Genomic DNA, 25195 nt, shown 5'->3' with positions numbered 1-25195 from the left:
GGTTCTCTTTTAAAAAATAAATTCCTTGCCTTTTTCTTTTATGTTCTCCACTTCTTTCTTTGTGTCTGTGTCTAAAAAACCGGATCTCAACTCATTAAAAGCTTTTTAAACAAAGAACAGAAGGCATTAGGAATTCCATCATCTTTTTGATCTTAACCATGAGCTTATATGATGGAGACAGCTGTAGACTTGGAGAGACAATCTCATATGTCAGCCTCAGCTGTTATCAGGTTTTTTCATGAGAACTTTCTAGATGATTTATTTTGACCTGCCAGGAATATCTTGCATGTTGACTCCTCAGATCATATTTCCAAGCCAATTATTATCAGTGATTGCTCACCTCTGTGTTCGGGGTATGCTCATGCATCCTTACCTCCTTTTCAGAGCATCATCCATAACAAATGTTTGCAGATTTTTCATCAAGCTCAGGTAAAGTCAGCTTTACTGATCTAATGTTATTAGGCACAAGTTAAAGATTTGTATCTCCCTCCCAGAAAGAATAGTAATAATAAAAAAACTTCGAATAAGCAAACTCCTGTCCTATAGATTAGCAAACCTAGCCACCTGGATACTGAGCAAGCTAGCTATTTAACTTTGGACACCTAACTTCATTTTTAACACATTGCTTTCTTCTACAACATTGTCAAAAAAAAAGAAAAAGAAAAAAAAGGAAGAAAAATCTGGAAGGCCAATCACAACAGCAAAGCTTGCAATTAAAAAATTCTTGCCTTTGCTCAGTAGTGAGGAGATTTAATCCACCATTGGAAGACTTTTTTGGATCAAAGGGGAATTTACATTGATTGTAACTAGCTTGAATTGAGTCCATAATCTACCAATATGATACTGATTTTTCTCCAAGGCATGATTAAAAGGTACGTGGAAGTATGAGTATATTGGCAGAGATAGATAAACATGCAAATGATTTTCTAAAATGAATGTTACTCAATGTAGGATCATCGTCATACACCCATTTTGTTCCCATATTTCATGTTGTAATACCTTAAAATTTTTATTCTCTTCTTTTAGGGATGACAGTAAGTTCCAATAAAGATGGCACGGGAATGATAGTCCGCAGCATTATCCATGGTGGATCCATAAATCGTGATGGACGAATTGGTATTGGAGACTGTATTTTGTCTATTAATGAGGAACCTACTGCTAATTTAACTAGTGCCCAGGCACGAGCCATGCTGAGGAGGCATTCTCTCATTGGACCAGATATAAAGTAAGTTGAATGTCATACAGATTGGTTGATTTTCAAAAACAGTATGCATCAATTATATTGTCATTGCAACTATTTTTTTTAATTCCGTGATTATGTTTAATTCAGTATCTTACAAAATTTCAGTATTAAAATGGATTTTACATTGATAGAAGAAGTTGAAATGTCTTCTGTGAACCTCAACCAACCTATAGATGTACCAATAGAAGAGAATATGTGTAGCTCAGGGTTGAACTGTGGAGTCCTTGGGGTTCTCTGAGCTTGGTTGTTTTCTTGCAAATGTTTCGTTACCCGGCTAGGTAACATCTTCAGTGAAGATGTTACCTAGCCGGGTAACGAAACATTTGCAAGAAAACAACCAAGCTCAGAGAACCTCAAGGACTCTATAGATGTTGATCAGAGTTCCAAGACTGTATTCCATTATGGTGGCTTGATGCTTCCATTCAGTGATTTGATATAACGTAATAGGTTGAAATAAATACATGGAACTTGCCAACCATTTGCAATAAAGGAAAAATTTTCTGCCCATATCACTCAATCTTACAGATACGTAACTAATAATGAAAAAACTCTGAACTGTGATTTAAAAATACTATTAAACTAAATCCTGAAGTGCCTCTCTAAAAATAAAAGCCTAGCAGCTGCTCCTTAAGGCTTGAAGCTTGCAGTGGAAGAATATTCACCTTTCACTTGTGAGGGATGCAGAAAGTTGATGGGATACTGCAGCATGTTGGAAAAAAATTGTTTGTTGTGATTTTCATCAGTTGCATGAATGGGAGTGGTAATCAGGTCAGAAAGGAACAAACGTCTCTCCTTTATTTCAAATTATTAGTGGGATTAGAGTGGGAAAGAATGATACATTAATCCACATGACAAAATGGCACTTAAGACCTTTTTGATTTTCCTGCTTTCCCTTATTCCTGGAAGACATGTTGATTGTATTTGCAGGGGATCTGAATTACATGATGCCTTGATGGATGAAGAGAAGTGCCTTTTGTGTGTGCCCGTAGGAGAAAATAGGAGTGTGCATCCCACATAGCTCAAACTTTTGTTCAGGCAGATAAACTAGGAAAAAACATTGGAATTTTATAAATAAACTTTGATCTTTTCTTACCCCCAGTTTTTGAGAAATATTTCAATAGTGAATAGAAAAATGGTGAATAACAGAAATTATGATACATGATATTAAAACAGAAGAATGATGCTTTATCAGTACATTTTTACAAGTATTAGGAAAAAGACCTGTATTTTAAGTCTTTTGGGGAGTATAATTTAATGTAAATTGCCACTCAGTTGCAATGAACTGGAATGATCTACAGCTACTAAAACAGTGTTGCAAATGCCCTAGAGATAAATTGCAGGTACTGTATTTTGCATCCCAAATTAGCAGTTCAAATTTGGGCTTTTTAAAGGCAGACAAAAGTTTGTTCCAGTTCCCCAATTTGAGTGTCAAGCTCAGCATAGTTTTCTTCATAATAATTTTCATTGGGATTATAGTTTATAGTATCAAGAGAATATGCATGCTCTCTCTCTCTCATATCTGTCTCTTCCTCCCGCCCTCCACATCTAAAGGAACTGTTTTTTTCCTAAACATAAAAGCAGATGTATAGCATCATCAGAATGTGTGTGCCTTCACTGCTCACTGCACCTTACATTTCTTTAACAATATCTAGACTTTTGCTTTTAGCAGCAGTTATAACAGCTGCCTCTAACATCTGCCAGATAATTACAGAGCTGATTCAGAATTCACCTGCCTTAACTGAACGTGTGGAGATGAATCTCTGATCAAGGAATAAAAGATTGATTGCACTTGCGTTTTTCATGCTTGTTAATAATCATTGCTATACACTCCAATAAAGAACAGATGCTTTCTGATGGGAGGTGTGAATAGAATAGAGGTGGAGAGGGGGGAAGAGGAAAGAAAACAGGAGTGCACACTTTCAAATACGTGTGTATGCATCTCTCATTGAGTAGAAGTCACTGACATTTGTTAACACTATTGTAAAAAGATGCTGCGTCGTATGCTTCACATTCTAGATCTTCTCCAACACCTGCTGATGATCAGGCCCCTTTTTATGTGTGAGTATTGGCAATTCAAAAGCTCATTATAGCTCTATGTTCCAACTTGTCTGTTAAATCATTCATGCTTTCATAACATCAGAAGTAACTGGGATGTATCCAGATATAGGTACAGCATTATATACACAGACACACAGGTGCTTTCATCCAATTAAAACCTATTACTAGATGAGATTACCTGATTAATTATTCAACTATATCAAATCCTTCAACATATAGGTATATTTGGAGATATATAATGAATATTATAGTTTTCAATCAGTTAAAAACACATGCATTCATCTTTTAAATGCCAAATATTAATCAGATTTACAGTAGAGTGCCAGTTTGGTCTAGTGGTTAAGGCTCCAGGCTAGAAACCAGGAGACTATGAGTTCTAGTCCCACCTTAGGTATGAAAGCCGGCTGCGTGACTTTGGGCCAGTCACTCTCTCTCAGCCCACGACACCAGGCTTGGGTGACAAGCTGGTCAGTCAGTTCCTGTCGCAACCAATGGAACAACATTCAGTTGATCTGAAAAGAAAAAAAAGTGGATCCTGCTAGGGAGAAAACAAAAATAATCAAATTTAAAGCATCCCATGCAACATCTTGTTGTAGCTAAGCAGTTATGGATCAGGTTAATATGTGGATAAGAGAATGCCTTAGAATCCTTTCTGTGTTCCTCTGAGTTTCATGCTCAAAGAAATGCAGGCTATAAATTACTTAGGATGTAGTCTTGTGGGGAACGGTGGGCTGTGCAAGTCTTTGGATTTGAAAAAAAAGATACTTCAGGGCATGGAAGACTGCAGACGAGGTGCTGGTCTGCAGCTCCTTAAATCAAAACTCTTTTTTCCCTAAGATCATGAAGTAGCTGTTGTGAGTAGGTGTGAGATCCTGGGAAAGGCACGGCTGCTTTAAAGGGTTGCCGACAGGGATTGTATTTGTTCTTCTGCACACATTGAAGCACCTTTTTGCCTTTAAATCTGAAGGAAACACTAATACTTAGATTTTCCACTCAGTGGTCAGAGAGAAAACTTGGACCTTGGACAGGAAAATCCATTGTTGTAAACCTCAGATAGTCTGCCAGGGTTTAATCAGGAGATGTGCTAGGAAACCAACTCATTAAACTACTAGATCCAAAGCCTCCTTAAATGTCCATTAACTAAGGTAATCTATACGAGCCATGGAACTACCCTGGATATATTCCCTTCCTTTGATTTCAACAGGAGAGAAATCTGTCTTTAAACATCCATGGTGCAGAAACAAAACAAATACTCCTGTTCCTTTGAGTTCTGTCTTTCCTCCAGGTATCCATCAGAGAACTGGATATCTTGAAGCTGTTTCCATGCTTACAGGTGGATGGCTGAAATTGGGCAAAGTGCTTTCTGGACTAAAAGTGAAGGTTTTTTTCATTCTGTCCTTTAAAAGATACATATTTATTCAAGAGTTCCTAGCAAGTAATTGTCTTCTTATCATCTCCTGGATAGTCCTGTTACTAGCTTTTTGTTTCAACATCCCATCATTCCTTTTGCCCAGAATTTTTTTTTTTTCCTGGACAATAGCAATGTTTCTGTAATTATTTGTAGCACAGGTAGTTCAGAGGTTCCCCATTTACCTCTGTTTCTTCTCTTGTAGTTACAACATAGAATGTACATAAGCAAAGAAACAAAAAATCAATGCTTATGGACTTCCCACACTGCTAAACTTACAGTGGTGGATATATGCAACACAGCTGCTTAATTTTCAAGGACTACCTCAGCTCTTTTCATGCTACACTGTGATACTCCATCTCAGTTTGGAAATCCTTGCATTGTCCATATATTCAGTCTGATGTTATAATATAACTTTTCAGATTGCGTATGTCTATTACAATATTTGTCCAATACCCATTATTAAAGAAAGACCAAACTTTTATATAAAGTGAAGCATCAAATCCCAGTTCAAGTATTATTATGTTTTCAAGTTGCTTATCACTGACACAGCTATGGATGTACTGATGTCTGGATTAATCTCACTCTTGTATTTTCAGTGATGCATATATTTTATTTTTCCTACACTGTAACCAAATGAATCTTACTTCATTGTTAAATTTGTACTGTGATTTCTTCTAAATGTGATCACAAATTTCTTTATTTGGTTTGTTCCTATTGTAGTATGCGTAAAACACTTTTTGTCTGCCTATTGAATCATGCATGTGGTTTCTTTCTTTCTGTGTTGCATGGTGCATAATATTTACATCCCTATCTTCTCACTTTATGTTGGTTCAGGATGAAAAATAGTCTTGTCTTCTTTACCTTCTGAAGAATCAGTGTACAATCAGTTTAAACCTTGATCACTTTAGATTAGTAGTCCTGCGAAAGATTTCAGCTGTGAAATCTGAAGTCTATCCCTCATTTTAATAGATCCTTCTTTCTATAGTTGCTTTCAGCCAGTAGGAAATACAACACAATTTGGCATGCTTGCACAGTTCCACAGCTATTTCCTGCTTAAGCCAAGTGATTTAGGAGTTATGACGAGTATCCTAGACACTGCAGGGAAATGCAGTTCTAATAATACAGGTAGTCCTCGTTGAGTGACCACAATTGGGACCGGCATCTTGGTTGTTAAGTGAAGTGGCCACTAAGTGGAACCACAACTGTGCTTACGATCTTATTTCAGCTTTCCTTTGCTTTACAGACTTGCGAAGGTCATAAATGTGAGGATTAGTTGTAAAATTACTTTTTCATCACTGTTATAACTACAAACAGTCCTAAAGGATGCAGTCACAAAGCAAGGACTACCTGTATTGGCTTCTGTTTCTGGGCTGCCGGAGAGTACTTTTTGTCTAATTTGTTTTGATTTGGTTTGGTTTGGTTTGACCAATGGAACATTGTTGAATGATCTACTAATTTAATGTCATTTTCATTAATAACTTTTTAAAGCTCTTAGTCTCCTTCACTGTTATCCTAGTTGCATTTTGCTGTCTTTTTAAATATCTAGTGTTTTAAAAGAATGCTATTCTTTCAATATGTGTCATAATGTCTCTTGGATGCTAACCAGTACTTCACTTCCTTTCGAAGGAACCATGTAAGGATATAAACTTCATAGAAAAAAGAGGGTATTTTGGCTAAAAGTGATGTCTGCAAATATTTCATATTTATGCATTGCCTTTCCAAAGTACCCAAGCTGAAGTCCAAAGAAAAAAATAACAATAGAGCTGTTTAAAATATTAAAATGTCACTAAAACATCTAGTAGCATTAACAATTAAAAGCAGTGTAAAACAGGAAGTTTTAAATTTCCCACTGTGCAAAACTGAGGTATAGCCATAGTGAAATTCTTTGTACATCCATTCTGTTATGTCCTTCCATTTGCTAAGAAAATTTTCCTTTGAGTACCAATTTAATTTAAAAAAAAATGTCACCAAGAGAATGCGTTAGCTGGTAGGAGACATATGATGGCACAGGGTTTCCTGATTCAAGGATTCAGGAAAAATTAGAGGACTGCCTTTATCAAAAATAAGCTTTAATATATTTAGTTAGGGAAAAGACACTGTTGCAAGTCAATGAAGTCCTGGTGTGTTCCTTTCACAGCATAAAAAGCCCATCATATAATGCAATATATGTTTTCAATATACATAGATCTGTGTGGCTTGCGGTTGTTACATTCCCAGTGAATGAAAAGGAGGCTTCCTGACTTAAGAGCTAGATACTTGTGCTGAGCCACGGTGTGGATTATAGCCTTAAAAATCTCTGTTGCTCAATACTGAATGATATTCTAGACATCTGCAGCCACTTAATTTAATTTTTATTTTTGTGTTGCAGCATTAGCTATGTGCCAGCAGAGCAATTAGAAGAGTACCAAGCCAGTTTAGGGCAGCAGCCAGAAGGAACAATGCCATTAGATGTTTTCCCTTCACACACTGTAAGGTAATTTAGAGTACTATATTATTAATAAAAACAGAACTCCTTTTGCTTTAATTCAGTCCACCCCTGCATAGAAAACACTATCCAAGAATGAAGAAAAACTGTACAGATATTGATTGGAAAAATATGAATTTCTTTGTTCTTTCATTTTTGGGGGAGGGGAGGGTTGGGCTATACTTACTTACTCTAGATAAGGGAACAAAAAATGGAAAATGAAGGCAAAGGAATAATCATTTGTGTCCAAACTATTTATGGTACATTGAGCCCCAATTTAACAGTCCGGCTGGGGGGAAGGGGGTGTCTCTTATTCCCAATTGTTCATTAAATTGGAGGGTATGTCAGTGGAGCTACTTCTGTCTCTTGCGTGATGATGTCATCATGCAAATTATGTCACTTGCATCAGTTTATATCACTTGAATGATATGCTATTATGCAAACTATGTACATTGATACAAGTGATGTGAATCACTGCACAAATTTGGTTTGTTTCACACAAAGTCCATTTTATCAAGGTTTCTGCAGATTGCTGGCTTCTACTTTCATCTTTTGCTGGACTTCAGGAGATGTCTGCACTGTACTGACTTCTAGACTTTTGACACAGATGTAACACGCACTGATGTTTTGCATGACACTGTTAGAAAGAACTACCCAATAAATATCTAGTAATTCTACTTTGAATAATCAAATTATTACTTATTTTAAATGAGAAGTCTTTAAGCCTAACAGATGTATAGAGGACAATTTAGGTCTTCTTGTGGGATCTTATAAACATAATTGCTATAGAAATTGCCCAAACTGTCATTTTTTAGTGTTGTAACCATGCACATAACTTGTTAGCAAAGTTGTATAATTGGTAGAGAGAGTGAGGAGATATACTAAAGCCAAAGCATCATTATGTAGATACATTATTTGTTCTACTTTATGGAAACTAGACAATCATTAAGCCTAGTCCAATCTCAGTGGGGACACCATATGTTTTATTCCACTTTATCCCCTCCCCCTCTCTTCAGTAAAAATAGAAAAACAGTGAATTCATGCTAAATAGCTTATAATGTGTGTGCAGTTTCCAGCACACACACAAATGCGTCCCTGCTCATTTTTATGCATTGCAGTGAATGTGGGAACAGACAGTTCATATTTTACACTAAGCCCTGATTTGCAGTTGGCTTTACAGATCATGCCTAGCAATAAATACATAGTTGGATTAGTGCAGTATGCTAAACTAAAACCATGCAAATTACAGAAAGGCTTAGCGTAGTGTCTATTTTCAGATTAGACATGTTTGAAAATTTGATGTAATGACAAATTACCACATGGGGGCCCTGCCCTTGGAAAGTATGGAAAGGTTTCTGGGCCATGAAAATTGTATTTCTTCCACATATGGATTGAAACATGAAGAAGAGCATGAACAAAAAGTTTTATTGAGCTAGTTTGGGTTTAACTTTTGTGAAGCACTGTCATCAGTTTAATAGATGTTTTAGTCTGAAACTCAGGTGACATATAGGATTTGCTTTTGTACTGGAATAGAAATCTAGTTGCTGATCTACAAGATCTCTCTAAATAGAAAGTACCTATAGATTAAATAAATGCTCATTGATTAGAATTGTTTCCCTGGAAAATTATGTGGGTGGAATCCAATAATACTGTATGTTTCTCATCATTTCCCTCTCAAAAAATGCAACCCCTTTGAGCAGATTTTGAGGTCTTTCAGAGGGTTGTAAGGAAGGGGGACAGAAAGAAATCCTGTTGTGTGAGCTGATAGCTTTTCCTATTGTATCACATTATTCCCTAGAGGAATAAAGAACTAATGTCTGAGATTAGTATTTCTCATTTTCATTGGAACTCTTTAGCTTATGCTTTCCAATGGCAGCCCTTCCTCCAAGCCTCCAAAAATCTGTTCTTCAAAATTTGGCACCCACAAAGTATAGCAGGTTTCCATTTGGAAAAAGCAAACAAACTACCTTGTCTCCATATATCCATATAAACTTAGAAATGTTTTCTGTTCATGTATATCAAGGCATTAAATATTCAGTCCTAGCCAATATCATATGGATTACATTAAAAAAAAATGAACAAGACAGTATACAAATAATGCGGATGCTTTCATTATGAATTGCAATCCATGTTTTATTTTAATATTGTTGCATTGATAAATCTCATGAGGTTTTTGGGTTGTATGTTCTATCGTATAATTTCATGGCTGGTCCAGTTGATTTTATTTTTTATCCTATTCTATCCTATCTCATCCCATCAAGTACTATTGTTGCCTTATTTGTACCCATGTTTTTGTCATTGTTATATTATTATCCCCAATATACTGTACATTTCTGTTTGTTTCAGGTTTTTAAAATTTTATTTTACTATTTACCATTTCCCCCCAAGTTTTTCACTACTCCCAAAGAATTAAAGAATTGTCTTTGGGATCGTAATGATTTTTTTTATTTAGAGCAAAGTTTGTTTATATGCAGAGAAATTCCAGAACTACCAGAACGCGAAGAAGGAGAAGGAGAAGAAAGTGAGCTTCAGAACACAGGCTACAGTAACTGGAATCAACCAAGACGGTATGCTTGTCTTTCAGGCCTAGCCTTCCTGTTAGAGCCCAATAGATCAGTTTGAAAATTCTAAAAGGGAATACTTGGTTTGTTATTTAGACTTAGTGAATTCAATGGGACTCATTTTAGAAAACGTTGTGTTATTACTATGGGAAATAAAAGATGTGCTAATGAGATTTTCTGCCTTGAGTTCCAAGTCCAAATATTATAATAATGGAATTAGGAAAAAATTGGTATATACCCATAGACTCTTGAACTTAAAGCAGTGATTATGTGATAAAAGGGAAACCACATGAGAAGCAAAATGGTCTTAAGGGATCTCTCATCATATAATCATAATCCCTTAATTAGCTTTACATCCATATAATCTCTCGCTGTCCAACTGCAGATGGATCTCTAAGAGACTTCCCATCAATCTCAAGCTTGTACAATATTATTTGCTTATTTGTTTATGTTTGCTTATTAGATTTTTACCCCACATTTCCTTCAAGGCATGCTCTCCTCCACTTTTCTACCACATAGCAACCTACTAACCTAAAATTGTGCTGTGAGCTAGTACCTGACTCAGTAAATTTCCCTGACTGATGGTGGATGTGAACCTGGGTATGGCCACCATAATGAATACACAGATCTAAATATAGTATGAACTTGGCCACATGGTGGCACTGGGCTATGAGGATTGAGAATAAAGGTTGAGGAGATTAATGCTTCCCTCTTAGAGAGTTTCTTACTGAAAAGTCTCAAAATTTCTGATGATAAATGTAATTATAATATTTTTCTGTAATAATAATACTTGCGTTGTTCAACAGCCTTATATAACAGAAGCTATGATTTCTACTATTACTAATAGGTCTTAGTTTTCTGAAAAACAATATCATTTATCACTCCCTGTAGTGGAGGTAGAGAAAAAATGGGAAAAGAGCAAGAAGAAAAATGAACATCAGCCTCTCAGATGTGACACACTGATGGTAATAGAGGTTGATTGTTCCATTAATAATAGTATAATCATCTAGTAGTTCATTTAGTTATTTATTTTGACAAGTATAAATACTTTTCTGTAATTAGGAGTACATTTCTTCTTAAATACACTGAAAAGGGTATTCAGTGATCAGCTACAAAATGAGAACTTTGCTTCAGCAAAAAGAAGAAATTCATATGGTTCCTATGTACTGTAATACTGCTAGATCTTCATTAAGCCATTCTATTGAAGTTACTTAGTTCTTTTTTAAATAACAAACTTTTCAACTGAACTATAACTGAGATTATCTATGTATTGAAAGCTATTAGAATAACATGATAGTTATTACTTGTAAATAGTAAGTAATGTGAGAGGGGATGTTTAAAAACAATTTGCAATTATATTTGCCAAAAACAAATATTTAGCAAATTCAAGTGCTAAGGTCAGCAAACTGCAGTGGACTAGGACTGCATCATCCAACTACTGTGTGAAGAATAGCTTCATACAGATAAATGTGTCTGTTAATACTAGAAATAATCCTACTCCATGCTAGAAAGCAGATAGAAAGTTTTATAAATAAATACATTAATAAACGAAGTACCTTGTTCAGAAAAAAAAAAAGGTTTAGACTTGATTTTACTGATCATATAAATTGACCAGATCTTTCAAAACTATGGCAAAAGTCATTAACAAATTTATTGTAACGTGGGTCTCTTTTTAGCAACACATTTGTGAGTGTGATAATTATCACAGAAAATAAAGGATCTCCTTCTACCATGTAATGAGTATAAATCAATACATTGCAGACATTTGCATGTCCCCATACTGGGCTGGTATCAGCCCAATATATTCATGAGTTCAGTTCCTCAGATTATTAACATTTATTTTGCCTTATTTACACCAGTGAAGGCTCACATATTTTGAGACAGGAAGACTGGCTATGGCAATATTTTTAGAGAGTGTGAAGGACAAACAACTTTTTCTGTTATTTTGATATTCTGACTTAGTGAAGGCATTACAAACTGACAGCAATAGGATTTATGAATGCTGTATGTCAAAATTGTGGCTCTGATGTGACCCATTTGTTGAAAGAGCTCCAGGATTTCAGTTTGTAGAGCAATGGGGTAGTTGGCCTGAGAACAGCTAGTTGAGAAGTTGCCAGTGCTCCCCTCCCCTCCCCTCCCCTCCCCTCTTCATGAAATTCCTTACAGGCAGTGCTAATAGAATGTTCCTAAAATATATAGTAAAGGTTGCTATATGGAATGTAGTGTTGAAATGAAATATGCCTCATGAACAAGCTCTGTAGCATGCTATTGTTTTCATTTTAAGCATCCAGGCTTTCCTATTTAGTAAAAACATGTTTCCTGACTAAAACGCACCTCAGTCAGTAAAAATCAACACGTATTTTTTGTTGATTTGTCATTATAGGGTTGAGCTCTGGAGAGAGCCTAGCAAATCTCTGGGAATCAGCATTGTTGGTGGACGGGGTATGGGAAGTCGCCTGAACAATGGTGAAGTTATGAGAGGAATCTTTATCAAACACATCCTTGAAGACAGTCCTGCTGGCAAAAATGGAACCTTAAAAACAGGAGATAGAATTGTGGAGGTATTATGTCGGTTTCCAGTTTTTAAATGGGTTTAGAACGTAGTAATGTTTTTGCAGATTTCTGTGCACATGTTTATTATTGTAAGAATCTTGACTTCCAGAAGTAGAATGAAAAGGATATGGCGTAAATGATTGGTTTAGTGTATTTGAATAAAAGGTTTTCATCTGGTCAACTCCATTGCTTCAACTTCACACACAAAAATTGACATTAGGACTCAAAATGAGGACAAAGTAATATGAGAGCATTTTAATCTCTCAGGGCGTTTGATCACAATTTTAAAGGTGGCTGTTTTAGAACAACAAAACTCCTCCATCATTATAGAGGAGGAGACTGCTGAACTAACATATATCAAAAGGCTTCAGGCTATCTCAGAAGGTCTTCACAAACACAATGGGTTTTTAATACATTACAATTACTAATTGATGAGTAATCTGTCTCACCTGTAACTGCATCACCACCCTTTCCCCCTCCATCCCCTTTTTAAATCCTACAACAGTTTAACCACACCATGCATCTGATGAACTGAGCTACATTCATGAAGGTTTATATCTTTTAATAAAATTTGTTAGTCTGAAAAGGTGCTACCAGTCTCCTACTGAGTTTTGGCTATGCTAACATGGTTCTCCTTCTATAATGCTAACAATATAATCTCATAATCTTCAGAGCAGATTTTGAACACTTGTATTGCACAACTGCACAGTTGAAAGCCTTGTCAGAAAACAATAGGTTAGAAGACAACATTTGTAGTTGTAAGGATAAATAGTACCATCTCACCTTTAAAAATGAACAGCGTCATTTAATTAGAAATGTTCTTTATGTGCTTCTCTATATGTGTTAGTTAAACATTATAACAGTGAAACACATAAACACAATCTTGATTTGAAAGAATTAGTTATTTATCATTCTCTTCCAAAGGTGTTTCAGAGATTATGTCCACTGCCATATATTTTGACTTAATTCTGAAAAATTTACTTATAGAGACAAATGCATAGATCTGTAATATGGACTTATGATACTTTGAGGATGTATAGAGTCCACTGAGTTTTCAAAATGCTTTATATTCTTACTGCATTTTACAAGAACCTTTTAGATATATAAATATTGCATACTTATGCCAAAGGCTGACAGCCTAGAATTTAAGATGATCCTAGTTTCCAGAGGAAAAGTATACAGAAAAGTTATGTTTGCTGGAGAGCCACTGAAATCATAGAGTCTAATTTAAACTCTATATCTGAACCACTAAAGATACTGTACAAATTTATTAAATTCCCAGATATAAAACAATGTTTAAATTATAACTTACAATAATAACTTCCACAATCTTAGCATATCCTGACAATTACAGACTGTTTATGGTATTGATGCATAAAAATATGATCTAAGATTCTCTAAATAATGAAATACTGCATAGGAGGGACTGAGAAAAGACTGACTACAGATTTTTACTTGTTTGCTTAGATAAAACAGAGCGATCAGGTATAATTTTTAGAAGTATCTCCATCGTTATTTTTTAGCTACATGTACTATCATGTTAAGCCTTATATTTTCAGGTGGACGGAATAAATCTCAGAGATGCAAGCCATGAGCAAGCTGTGGAAGCCATTCGAAGAGCAGGCAACCCGGTGGTCTTCATGGTACAAAGCATTATAAGCAAACCAAGGGTAAGATTTGTAGAACGAAATATATGCATTCAGGGTTGAGCAACTATCTCAAAGTTTGTTAACTTGAGGAGAACCGAGGCTTCACTTTGTAAATCTTGTATCATCTACAGTGCTGAGAGCAGAATTAGTCGAGGTTGCAGTTAGCCCCTGATCTTGTACTAGCCTGAAAAATCTGTGTAAAAAAGTCTCCTGATTCAAAGCAGGAGGTGGCAGTTCACAGGCTACCCTGTTTAATCATATAGAAAGTTGATGAAATATTTACATCCTATAAATGGTGGAGTAAGATTCTGAAGATTTTTCCACATTATGCTGCTCTGGAGATCATAGTATTATTAATGCAGCTGAGATCTTGTTACTATATTACAACTGTGCATATCCCATTTTGATTTCCTACCTGCCAGAGGATGCCTGCCAGAAGGGAATTGTGACCTGTGCAGAGGCTAAGCAATCTGCATGGGACCATATATTTGCAAGATTTGTTGATTGCCCAAGTAATGCCTTTTTGTCCTTGCCATTTTTCCTGTACTTTTGATTTTGCTGTTAAGCATAAACCAGAAGTGATAGAAGTCTCCAGTATGGGATCACTGCACAAGTCCCCATAAAAGGACATGGCTTGCTTTATCCTTTCAGCCCCTTGCACAGTAATTTTAATATTGTCGCTTGCATCAGTTGAAACTATACTTCCTGTATGTAGATTTTTTGTAACTTGCATGTTTGATTTACTGGCTCTTTCATAACTCTTGTTTCCTAGCCAATATCTCTCTATAGCTCTTTATCGTCCTCTGCTCCCGGTGGGCAGAAACTTAATAATCCATTTTACCATCAGTCATCACAGGTAAAGTAGCATGAGTAGTCCTGTTGAATGTTGGTGATTTGTATGCAGAGCTTTAATTGAAGCTTATGAATTTGCAGTGGCATGGGAAAATATATTTGCTTGCTGAGTGTTGGTGATGCAAAAACAGTACCTTTAGTTTGTGGTCTTCATCTGAAACCTGCTACTGTTAGAGTAATATCTTCTAAGGGGATTTCCAATGTTTAGTCATAAGCGATCATCCAGAAAGCTAGCTGTGTTTTCTTCTGATAGTTACCTTTTACTGCTGCTTTATGAAACAAAAATAATTCGTAACTTAACAGTCATAGATGGCTTCTTCTCAATCCACTGCATGGTTGGGGAGGGGAGGGGAGGGGAGGGGAGGGGAGGGGGAAGGGAAGGTTTAGAGCATTGCTTTAGAGGTATGAATGATTTCTGTTGATCAACAAATCTGTGTTTTAGAACCATTCTTATTTTGCTTTTATATAATAAAAGTGGTCTATCCTGTTATGTATGGTTATGCATTAAATGTATATTTACGAAAAGTGCAACAAATTCTTGAGCTATTTTTGATGGTTCAGAGCTACTGTAGTAATAGAAATTCTCTTACTGTATAATACAAATTTGTGTTGGACCCATCTGCTTATGAAATTTGGACTAGCGTTATTAGTGAAAGGAGTTATATTTTATTTATTTATTTATTTATTTATTTATTTATTTATTTATTTATTTATCAAATTTGTCATCGCCCATCTCGTTGAATGAATCTGGGTGGTTTACAAAACAATTAAAATCAATTAAAATTACAAAATTACAATAATAAATAGAACATAAATAGATCCAAAAATAATTGGCAGTCACTCGGAGAGTGCCATCGAGGCACTAGCCACCCCCAGGATTGGGTAAGGTTGTTATCATCCCATGCAAGCTGGCAGAGACAGGTCTTTAATTCTTTCTGGAAGGTTGGTAGGGTAGGGGCCTGCTGCGCCTCTGGGGGGAGAATGTTCCAAAGGGCGGGGGCAACAGCAGAGAAAGCTGTCCTCCTGGGCCCCGCCAGTCAACTTTCTCTTGCTGACAGGACCCCCAACATGTGCTCTCTGCCTGACTGAGTGGGATGGGTTGATGTGATGGGGGTAAGACGGTTCCTCAGATAACCTGGGCCCATGCCATGTAGGGCTTTAAAGATTTATGGATCGCTTTCTAATTATTTCAAATCATACAGAGCTTCATAAGCAAGGAATGATTAATGCATGTATGCATGTCTCTTGAAATCCTATCATTCAATGTTTATTAGCTTGAATGTGTGCTTTTAATGCTTCCACTGAAATGTGTCATGTTTAAAGTGTCTTGAGATTATTCAAATTAAGAATTTCTCTTTTTAAAAACATATTGTTCAGTTCTGAAGAAAGTGATAATCTACTTTTCACTTACTAGTTTATTTCCCAAAACCTGTTTATACACAAGACGAGAATGCTCTGCAATGGAGCAGAAATCTTTCTTTAAGGCCTAGTTGAACAGCATGGAGAGGGAAGTTTCATGTAATAATATGAATTTGCAAAGTTCAAGGTATAATATTATATGGTACCATTGTGCAGGAGCACAATAAAAGAATCAAAGAAAAAAGTACTTACTCCTTAGGAAAAAGAAACAATGAAAATCAAGGGTAGCGTTTTGAGAAGGGAATTCAGTGAAAAATCAATGTGGTATTCAATACATTTCAGTTTTAGTGCAAATAATTTAGAAAATGTATATTCTTAATTATAGTCACAATATATATACATACAAATTTCATATACAGGTATTCTCAGAACATTCTAGAGCTGAGCTAAATTTTGGTAGTCCCAAGGAGTGTCCTGAGGACTTACTGCTATTTACTTCAAATCTTCTTTCTTAACATCCTTATAGGCAACATCAAGTAATGCTGTTCGGTATTTTTGTATATGAGATAAGTGCAGCTAAGCTTTTTTCCCCTGTTCATTTTAATTATCTGGAATTTTTTCATTTCTGTGTTGAACTAAATCTTGACACTTTTTAAAAAAAAATGTAATTTGTTTATTTGTTAGATGTATATCCACCTTTTGTTCAGAAGCTCAAGGTAGTGTACATAATGCTCCACTCTCTGATTCCCACCCACCCACCCAAATACAAACCTATGTGGTAGGTTGGGCTTAGGGAGAATAACCAGGCCAAAGTCACCTATTGAGTTTCTGTGGTTGAGGGTAGACTTGAATCTGGGTTTCCCCAGTGCCAGTCTAACTCCTTAGTCACTACACCACACTGACTCTCAGACCCTGGATGAGCTTCTAAGTGGTCTATTGCCCTAAAGCTTTCTCCCCTTTTGGAAACGTGTCAGATGTGCCTTATTTGGCAGATGGTTCAATCTGAACCTCAAAAAAGCCATCAACTTCAATTGGATCTGTGAAAGAGATATCTTCACTGTCAGTTTTGATTGTCTTATTTATCACTGCCACCTCCATCCCACAATAGTTCATCATCAGCTATGTCAGCTAAAAAGGAACACCTTATGAAGAAGCTATGGAATACAGTTGTCCTATTATATCACCCTACATTATAGCCAATGCCTAAGCCTTCTCTGGAGGCTAGAGAAAACTTGCATCAGGCCAGACCTCATCTGCTTCTCTTGGATGCAGCAGCATTAGTGTCAGCTTAACCTCAGAGGAAGATTGTGGACTTCTCAAACAGTCCTAGGGTTTAAACTGAGACTTGAAATCTGGCTCAGGGATATTGATCAGAGCTGCCAGTTCTTTCTCAGGCAGTAAGTTTTCCATAGTGAATATCTCCACACTCAGATGTTCAATAAATTCCACATATACTTTCTGCTGCCTAAAGTTAGGCCAGACATCATTCAACCCAGTTTTCCTTCAGTTTATGCAATAGGTTGGCTATGATCAATACCAGGACTGCTTCTGTCTGGCAGTTGCTATCAGCTTCCTCCAAGATGTCATGGTTTGCTTCAGAACAGAAGGACTATTTTTGGGGAGGAGTAAAGTACTTTCACTTATGTTGATGAAGATTCTCAGTCATCCAGGTGGAATTATCTGGGGTTTGAGTCATGGCAACTGGACTTCTTTTCTTTTGGTTTGATAACGTTTCGCTGCTTGTCTAAGAAGACTGCTTGACTGAAGAAGCTGCTTGGACAAGCAGTGAAATGTATCAGACCAAAAGAAAAGAAGTCCAGTTGCCATGACTCAAACCCCAGATACTTTCACTTACATCCAGGACTCCATGACTAGCACCAGTAACCTATTCAAATCCAGCATGATCAACTTCTTTCTTATTGGAGTATCAAAAAAAACACTGAAGAATGAGCAGTTGCTGGTCTGTGTCCCTACCTTTTTTTTCTTTTTAAGTCCAGTAAGAGTTCTGGTGCTCACCTGAAATCTGATTGTCTCCCCCCAGGGAGAAGTGTCTTGAAAATAAAGGGAAATCTTTTAACTCAATCTTTGAGGTAGATTGGACCAGTTTTGTCACAGACCTCTGCTCTATACCAGTAGTAGTAAACTTGAGAGTGTCATTCCTTCTATTTGGGGCTTTTAGTTGTCTTTTGCATTATAAAGAGTAGGCACTGCTGAATCCCTGTAAGAGGCAGGGGGCTCAACATTCTCACGAGGTTGTAGCAGATAGGCTTTCCATATGTCCTATAGTATCTATCTTTTGAGGATGGAATGTATCTCAGGATATATGGAATGCATGCCAGCTAGAACTTTACCTACTGAATTGCTGTTTGCCATCTACTCTTAGAAACAATGCTCCAAACATAGTAAAAGCAAGGAAGAATTGCCCTAAAAAGAACATTGTAAGAATAAACAACAGTCTTAAAGGAAAAATGTGCAGAAGCTTAGGGCATCGGTTTTATTCACTGCCCTTCTTACTCTTTTTTTCAAAAACGGGAGGCAAATAAAATATCTCTCTCCTATATTTGAAAGCTATAAATAGGTTATTTGGGGGAAAATACTGAGTCATAGAATCAGCTCTGATTTTAGCCTGTTGTGTTTACTTTCTTCGTCTCTATTCCTATTGCATGCAGTCAATATCACCAATGAAGAAATGTGCTAAAATTCTTTTAATGAATCTCTTTCGGTGTTCATTTTAATACATCAGTGCAGAACAAGTAACAGATGTGCATATTTACCCAGATAGGTAAATCCAAGGGGTTATCATCTTTGATGGCATGATCACCTTAAACAATAGGAGAGCATTTTTGCTTTGTCAGGAAAATTTCAGCATAAAAATATTTCACATATGACTCAAAAAAATCACAACAAATTAATAATAAATTGCCTAATGAATAATACTATTAAAAGTATTAAAGAGTTTTAGAAGAAATCTGTATTTCTGTGTGGTGCTTGCTTTATAACCACTGTTTCACATATGTAAGCTATCATTTGTTGTTGGGCAAGTGTTGATCATGCATGTGTGAATGTACCCTATTGTATGTGCCTTTTGGTTAGCAAGTTCCTTTCTGTTTTTATTTTTTATTTTTTATAGAACTTCCCTATGCCTTATCTGCAGTCCAACCCTTTCAGTAAGCCTCCTGCCTTCAGCAGCACTAACCCTTTTGTTGACCCTCTGCAGTTCAACACTAACAAGGTTGGATTATGCCCATGTGTTTGTGATGGACTTGGTGAATATTTATGTGTTTATCTCTTTCTTTTCTTTTCTTTTCCTTTCCTAGACTTTCATTTAATGATTTTAATAATGTTTCATAAGCCAGTGGTTTATTGAAATATGGCCAGCATACTCATCCTTCTTGCCCCCTTCCCTTGATTACAGAATGGGTGGCCTAGAACTAAATTTTGACATGGAGTAAGAGGAAACTTTGATAGTGTGTGATCTTTCAAAGGATGATGGTATGTTTTGTTTGAATTTAACAAGTTGGAACTGTAAGTGTAACTTTTTAACATGATTAGGATTTATTTAAAGGCGCAATTTAGGGGCTGAGTTAATTGGAAGAATGAACAGAGCCCTGTTACTTTTGAAAACATCAATAGGAATATTTCCTCCCCCCCTCCACAAAACCTGTTATGCTTGTAGAAAGATAATCTAGAGAATATTGGCTATAGCTAGTTAAAGGTACAAGTCTACTCCCATGTATCTGGAAGCTAGCTTTGTGGCTACTGTAAACAGGTGTTTGTTGGATTGATTGTAAGTGAATTGTTCCTTCTGTAAATGACATGTTTCTCCTTATGTTCTGATAGTACATTAGCATAGTTGGGATACCTTTACTGCTGCCTACAGCTATATAAACAGTGGCTGGTGTTCATTCATAGTGACAAACAGAACTTAACTTCCCTCACCTCCTAGAGTATCTAATGTTTGTAAACCATGCTGTTAGAATGGGGAAAAAATGCCATGTACATAGACCCTTCTTTTATATGCAGAAGGTCCAAGGTCTGTGATAAGCAACTCCAGATAGAGCTGAAACAGAAACCTGTTTGAAATCCTAAGATAATTCTTCCTGTCAATGAGTAGACAATGCCAAGCTACATGGATCAGTGTTCTGACTTACTTATGTTCCTAAACTGGCACATAATTGCTTAAATACAGCCCTTTAGTACAGGAGAAAAAGAGGTGATATAAAATTATTTGTCAATTTAGAATTCCATATTTCTTTTAAGAAGGTAAGGATAATTTACTTATGTTCTCAAAAAAAAAATCAGGATAAGCAATTTTGTTCAAATCTGAGCATATTAATGTGTTATTTCTCATCAGAGGTATTATTTTGTTTCACTAAAATGTTTCTGTATGTATAGCATAATGTTTATAACTAGATAGGAGCAACCACAAGACCCATTAGGGGATGTTGTATCATTCTAAATAACAATTTCTTTAGATAAAAATAAAGCTAATTTCCTACATGTTTTCTGATACTGTGCAGTCCTAAAAGAGCATGCCATCACAGAAAATACAAGAAACTACCTGGTGGTTTCTGTTACTATAATGATATGCAAAATTAATTTATATTTATGCCCAGTTGTTCCCTATATTATCCCTTTGCTCCTACCCCATTTAAAGTTTGACTTAATTTGAATAGCTATTTTTATAATATATATTACATTCCTGCATTCCCATTCTCACTTTGACCCTATGATAATTTCAAAGGGGGCATCTTTTCCTTCGAAATATATCTGCTACTTTCAGTATTCTAATGCTTATCTATCTATCTCTATCTATCTATCGAATTTGTCACCGCCCATCTCGTTCAACAACTCTATACATACATACATACATACATACATACGTGTGTGTGTATGTATGTGTGTGTGTGTATATATGTGAACATACATATATGTATGTGTGAACATAAATAATGTTCATATCATACTGTGAAGAATTCAGGAATTGCCATGTCTAAATTTCTATTTCTATGTGATAATGTTAATTGGAGAAAGTCTTCTGTGTCTTTATTAAGACATATCCTCCTTCCCCATTTCAGTTTTCCAGTTTCAGCTGTTTTATTTCCATTCACTTCTTAAGGCCTCTCCACACATTTTCTTAAGGGCATGGAAACCACTTCCCAAAGGAAGTTCTGTAAGAGACATCTTTTTAATATGTTATTTATGTATTTAAATTTTTCATTAGAAGCACTCCCCATAGTGTACAAAATTGTAGGAATGCTGTGTGTAAATCTAGCTAATGTGTTGGATCCAGATTCTTATTTTATTTTATTTATTTATTTATATTTCAAATTTGTCACCGCCCATCTCACTGTGGTGGTTAGGGTTAGGGTTCATTCATTCATTCATTCATTCATTCATTCATTCATTCATTCATTCATTCGATTTACATAGCCACCCTATATAGTGACTCTGAGCAGCTCACAAAATTAGAAACTACAGCAAAATATAATAAAATACAAATAAGCATAACATTAAAAACCATAAGCGTGAACAGAAAACATCTTTCCATTTGTGAAAACAAATTAGAAAATGCTTCCTGCTGGTTTGCCCTTCCACAGCAGCTCTTCTGTGCTATCTCCCATACTCCAGTATGCACTGTGCATGGTAGCGTATCCCCATCCATCATGGGGATTCCCAAGAAGAACTCTTGATCCAGGCTAATGGAATATCTGTATCAGATGTATTTCACCCCATTTACTATTTCAAAGACAATTTTTGATATAAATCAATGCAAAAAAGAGAACATAATTATTTTTTGAGAGGATTCATTCCTATTTCTTAACATGTTCATGTTTGTCCAGTTTTGGAACTAGTATGCAAATTTGTAGTGATATGTAGGCTGTACACACATACATCTTCACTGAATTTGATTTGCAGTCTCTGTCTTGTTTGCTTTTTTATTCTGTTGCTATGTATTTTAACTTCAAAGCCCTGGGTTTTTCTTTTTCATCATTCCATGCATTTTGTTTGCCCAGAATCCATCTCTCTGTTCTCAGACACTGTATTTTCCTTACTCTCCACAGGCATCCAGTCAGTCAGATTCAGAGCCAGAAAAAAAATCATCTTGTAACCTGCCTTTGCCTCCTCCTTCAGTATTTCCAGCAATGAGCAGTGAAGTTGTGCAGCAGTCTTCTAACAATCACTTGGAAGATTTGGATAAGGAGGATGAGTTTGGATACAGCTGGAGTAAGTCAAGCTTTTCAGGATAATATGTTGTGCAGCATTGTTACTTCTCTGTCTGCTGTGTGATGTTTCCACTAGTTTTTCTTTAATTTGCTTGAGTAGAATCCATGGTCAAAACAAACAGCTTTGTTTTTTCCTTGTGCTGTGAGAATTCAATCTGGGCCATAAAGCTTTAATATAAGTGTGCATCATGTGTAGTGCAAGAGTGATTGTGATTGTTATTAGAAAATATTCCTAAAAGTATCATATAAACATAGAAAGTGTCTTTATAATGAAGAAAGGGATGATGGATATATTCTCACTTTCTTATTTTAAAAAATGGAATGGCTGGGGGCATGCCTTTTCTAACTTTTGTGGGGGAATAGAAACATAGATTCTTGCTTGAATTGTTTCTGTATGATTGAAGTGAGGTAAGGACTACTAAATTCCAAAGGTGTAGTTCCTTTACAATTTTCCAAGCTAGATTTTGTCTTTGCCTCCCATTTGAATTTCGCTCTCTTTATAATTAGGGAAGATCAGTCAACAATATGGAAATCTGTCAGGAGATCTGCACATAATAGAATTGGAGAAGGGGAAGACTGGATTAGGACTCAGCCTGGCTGGGAACAAAGACAGATCCAAGATGAGTGTCTTTGTAGTGGGAATTGATCCAAATGGAGCAGCTGGAAAAGATGGCAGGCTGCAGATTGCAGACGAGTTACTGGAAGTAAGTGTCTGATAATTAGACTTAAATGAAATATGCTGACCGTTAAGGACTGAAGAACAATTGACTGTTGGTATAAAATGCAGGAATTAATTAAAAGAATATTATTTTCATCACTATGTCCCTTCTTTAAATATATATTGTGCCTTCGAGTCAGTTTTGACTCCTGGCAACTATGTGGACTAGTCCCTGCAGTTTTCTTGGCAAGGTTTTTGTGGAAGTGGCTTGCCACTGCGTTCTTCCTCCCACTTAGAGAGAGTGAATGGCCCAAAGTCATCCAGCTGGCTTTGTGCCTAAGACGGGACTAGAACTCATATCCTGCAGTTTCTAGCCTGGCATCTTACCTGCTTTACCAGTTTCTAGCCTGGCAAATTACCCTGCTTTATGCTACAAATTATGTTTGTGTCCATTATTCTAACTTGGTGCATTGGTATGTAGAAGTATAATGGTATGAAAGTGGGAGGGGGATGACATTTTAAATGGAAAAAATAATTATGATTTAATAAACCAAATATTAATCACTCAGAAGTAGGTAGTCTTCTGAAGAGACATGCATAGGATTACGTTGTTAATTATTAAAGGATACTTAGATCTTCCAGATAATGTATCTTCTTATATTTAGCATCCAAGCTCCAAAGACATTATCAGAACTAATGTTGCAAAATATCCAACAGATTTTTAATTTCAGCATGTTAGATATAGGTGAAGGGAGAGAGAGGTAATTGGGCAACATTTGCGGTAGATAAAAAGCAGATTTTTGTAGCAAAAAATTTTGAGTTCAAAACATTTTGTCTTGACTGCAGAACAAAACACAGTTCCAAACTAGAGATAAAATGAGACTGTTTTGACAAGTGCTCCAAGAACCTGTGAATGGGTTCTGGTTTTGTATGTTCTGTTTGCCTTACTTTTTAAAATATTTCTTCCAGCATAACTAAAGGCAGGGAGAGATTTCATCCATGCTGCTTTTGAATAAGACCTAGTGAGGCAAGGAGGAAATGGAGTGAGAAGAAAATAAGAGTTACTTAAGCATATTGGACCCAGTCACTGATTCACTTGGATGAAATAGTATGTTTTCTCTGCATTCAGAGATAATTCTAGATGACTCACCACAAACATAAGAGCTGATGAAGACAGTTCAGAGCTGCCTGCCTGGCATATAAAAGAAAACGATGGGGATATTAAGGGAAAATTAGAGCTCAAATGTTCTTTCTTTTGCAGAATAGTTGTCATCAAAGGTCTGTGCTGTGCATTATATAAGTATTCCTTAATAATGCTAAGGTTGTAGACTGTAAAATGCTGCTTACAGATTGCAAATTGTAACATACAAAGACTGGTTTTTATTGTTGTTGTTGTGATGGTGGTGGCTGAGTTACTCTGTGAATGCCCTTCTTGATATTGAGCTTTGTGTGGTAAATGCAAAGTATGTTGCTTTTGTTTGTTTCTTGAACATTACTGGAGATTGCTGGTCTGATGGGACCCCTTTGTGACCATGCCTGCCCTCTGGAATGGCATTCTCCCAGAGATTTGTATACCTCCTACATGTCTTGGTTTAAAAGGCTGTTAAAAAACATGGCTTTTCCTCCACAGACTTGGTTGGCAAGCCTCTTCCAGGATTTTTCCATTGAGCTGTTTGTTTTTCTCTTCCAGATATGTTTTGTCTCTTTTCTGCTTTGTGATTTGGTTGTTGTAAGTTGCCCAGAGTCATCATAGAGTCAGGTGGCCTTATAAAATCTCCCTCCCTCCCTCCCTCCCTCCTTCCTCCTGGAAAAAAAAGTGAGAGACAAATAGAATATAGTGTCCAAGGAGCATGAAAACAATCTGCGTGAGTCTAAAATGGCCTTTTCTCATATAGCAGCTGATGATATGTAGAATGGAACCTTTACAAAAAACCTTAAAGAACAGGCAGGATGATATTTCAGAGGCAATCCTCATAGCAGACTTGGTAGGGAAGGGAGAAGTGCTCTCTTCTGCTTGTGCTGACAGAAGCAGTTCTATCAATAGAACTTTGGAACGCTTTTGGTCTCATTAACTTAAAGATCTTAAATTAATCTTGAAAATTTAAGCAAACTATTCAGACATTCTTGTGCAGCTATAAATTAGGCTGATTGCAAATGCTT

The 25195-nt window shown here is 36.2% G+C and overlaps 1 protein-coding gene across 9 annotated transcripts in view; it reads left to right on the top strand.

Moving 5' to 3' along the window:
* The window catches only part of MPDZ (multiple PDZ domain crumbs cell polarity complex component), a 103915-nt gene that overhangs the window by 52715 nt on the left and 26005 nt on the right, over positions 1–25195 (top strand). For 6 of the 9 annotated variants that reach the window (XM_088130432.1, XM_088130433.1, XM_088130438.1 and 3 more), the window contains 8 exons: positions 1027–1225; positions 3260–3301; positions 7081–7185; positions 9651–9743; positions 12121–12298; positions 13850–13960; positions 22216–22378; positions 22885–23081. In XM_088130432.1, the coding sequence (XP_087986558.1) occupies positions 1027–1225; positions 3260–3301; positions 7081–7185; positions 9651–9743; positions 12121–12298; positions 13850–13960; positions 22216–22378; positions 22885–23081 (1088 nt within the window). Of the gene's footprint in view, positions 1–1026; positions 1226–3259; positions 3302–7080; positions 7186–9650; positions 9744–12120; positions 12299–13849; positions 13961–19280; positions 19383–22215; positions 22379–22884; positions 23082–25195 lie in introns of all 9 variants that reach the window. The other 3 variants (XM_088130439.1, XM_088130435.1, XM_088130437.1) reach the window with 3 other exon arrangements.

The sequence above is a fragment of the Python bivittatus genome, unplaced genomic scaffold (genome assembly GCF_059951505.1).
Source record: "Python bivittatus isolate LINGU-HERP-01145 unplaced genomic scaffold, Pbiv_v1 ctg000850_np1212, whole genome shotgun sequence".
Classification (NCBI taxonomy): Eukaryota; Metazoa; Chordata; class Lepidosauria; order Squamata; family Pythonidae; genus Python; species Python bivittatus.
This window is presented reverse-complemented; position numbering and strand designations above follow the sequence as displayed.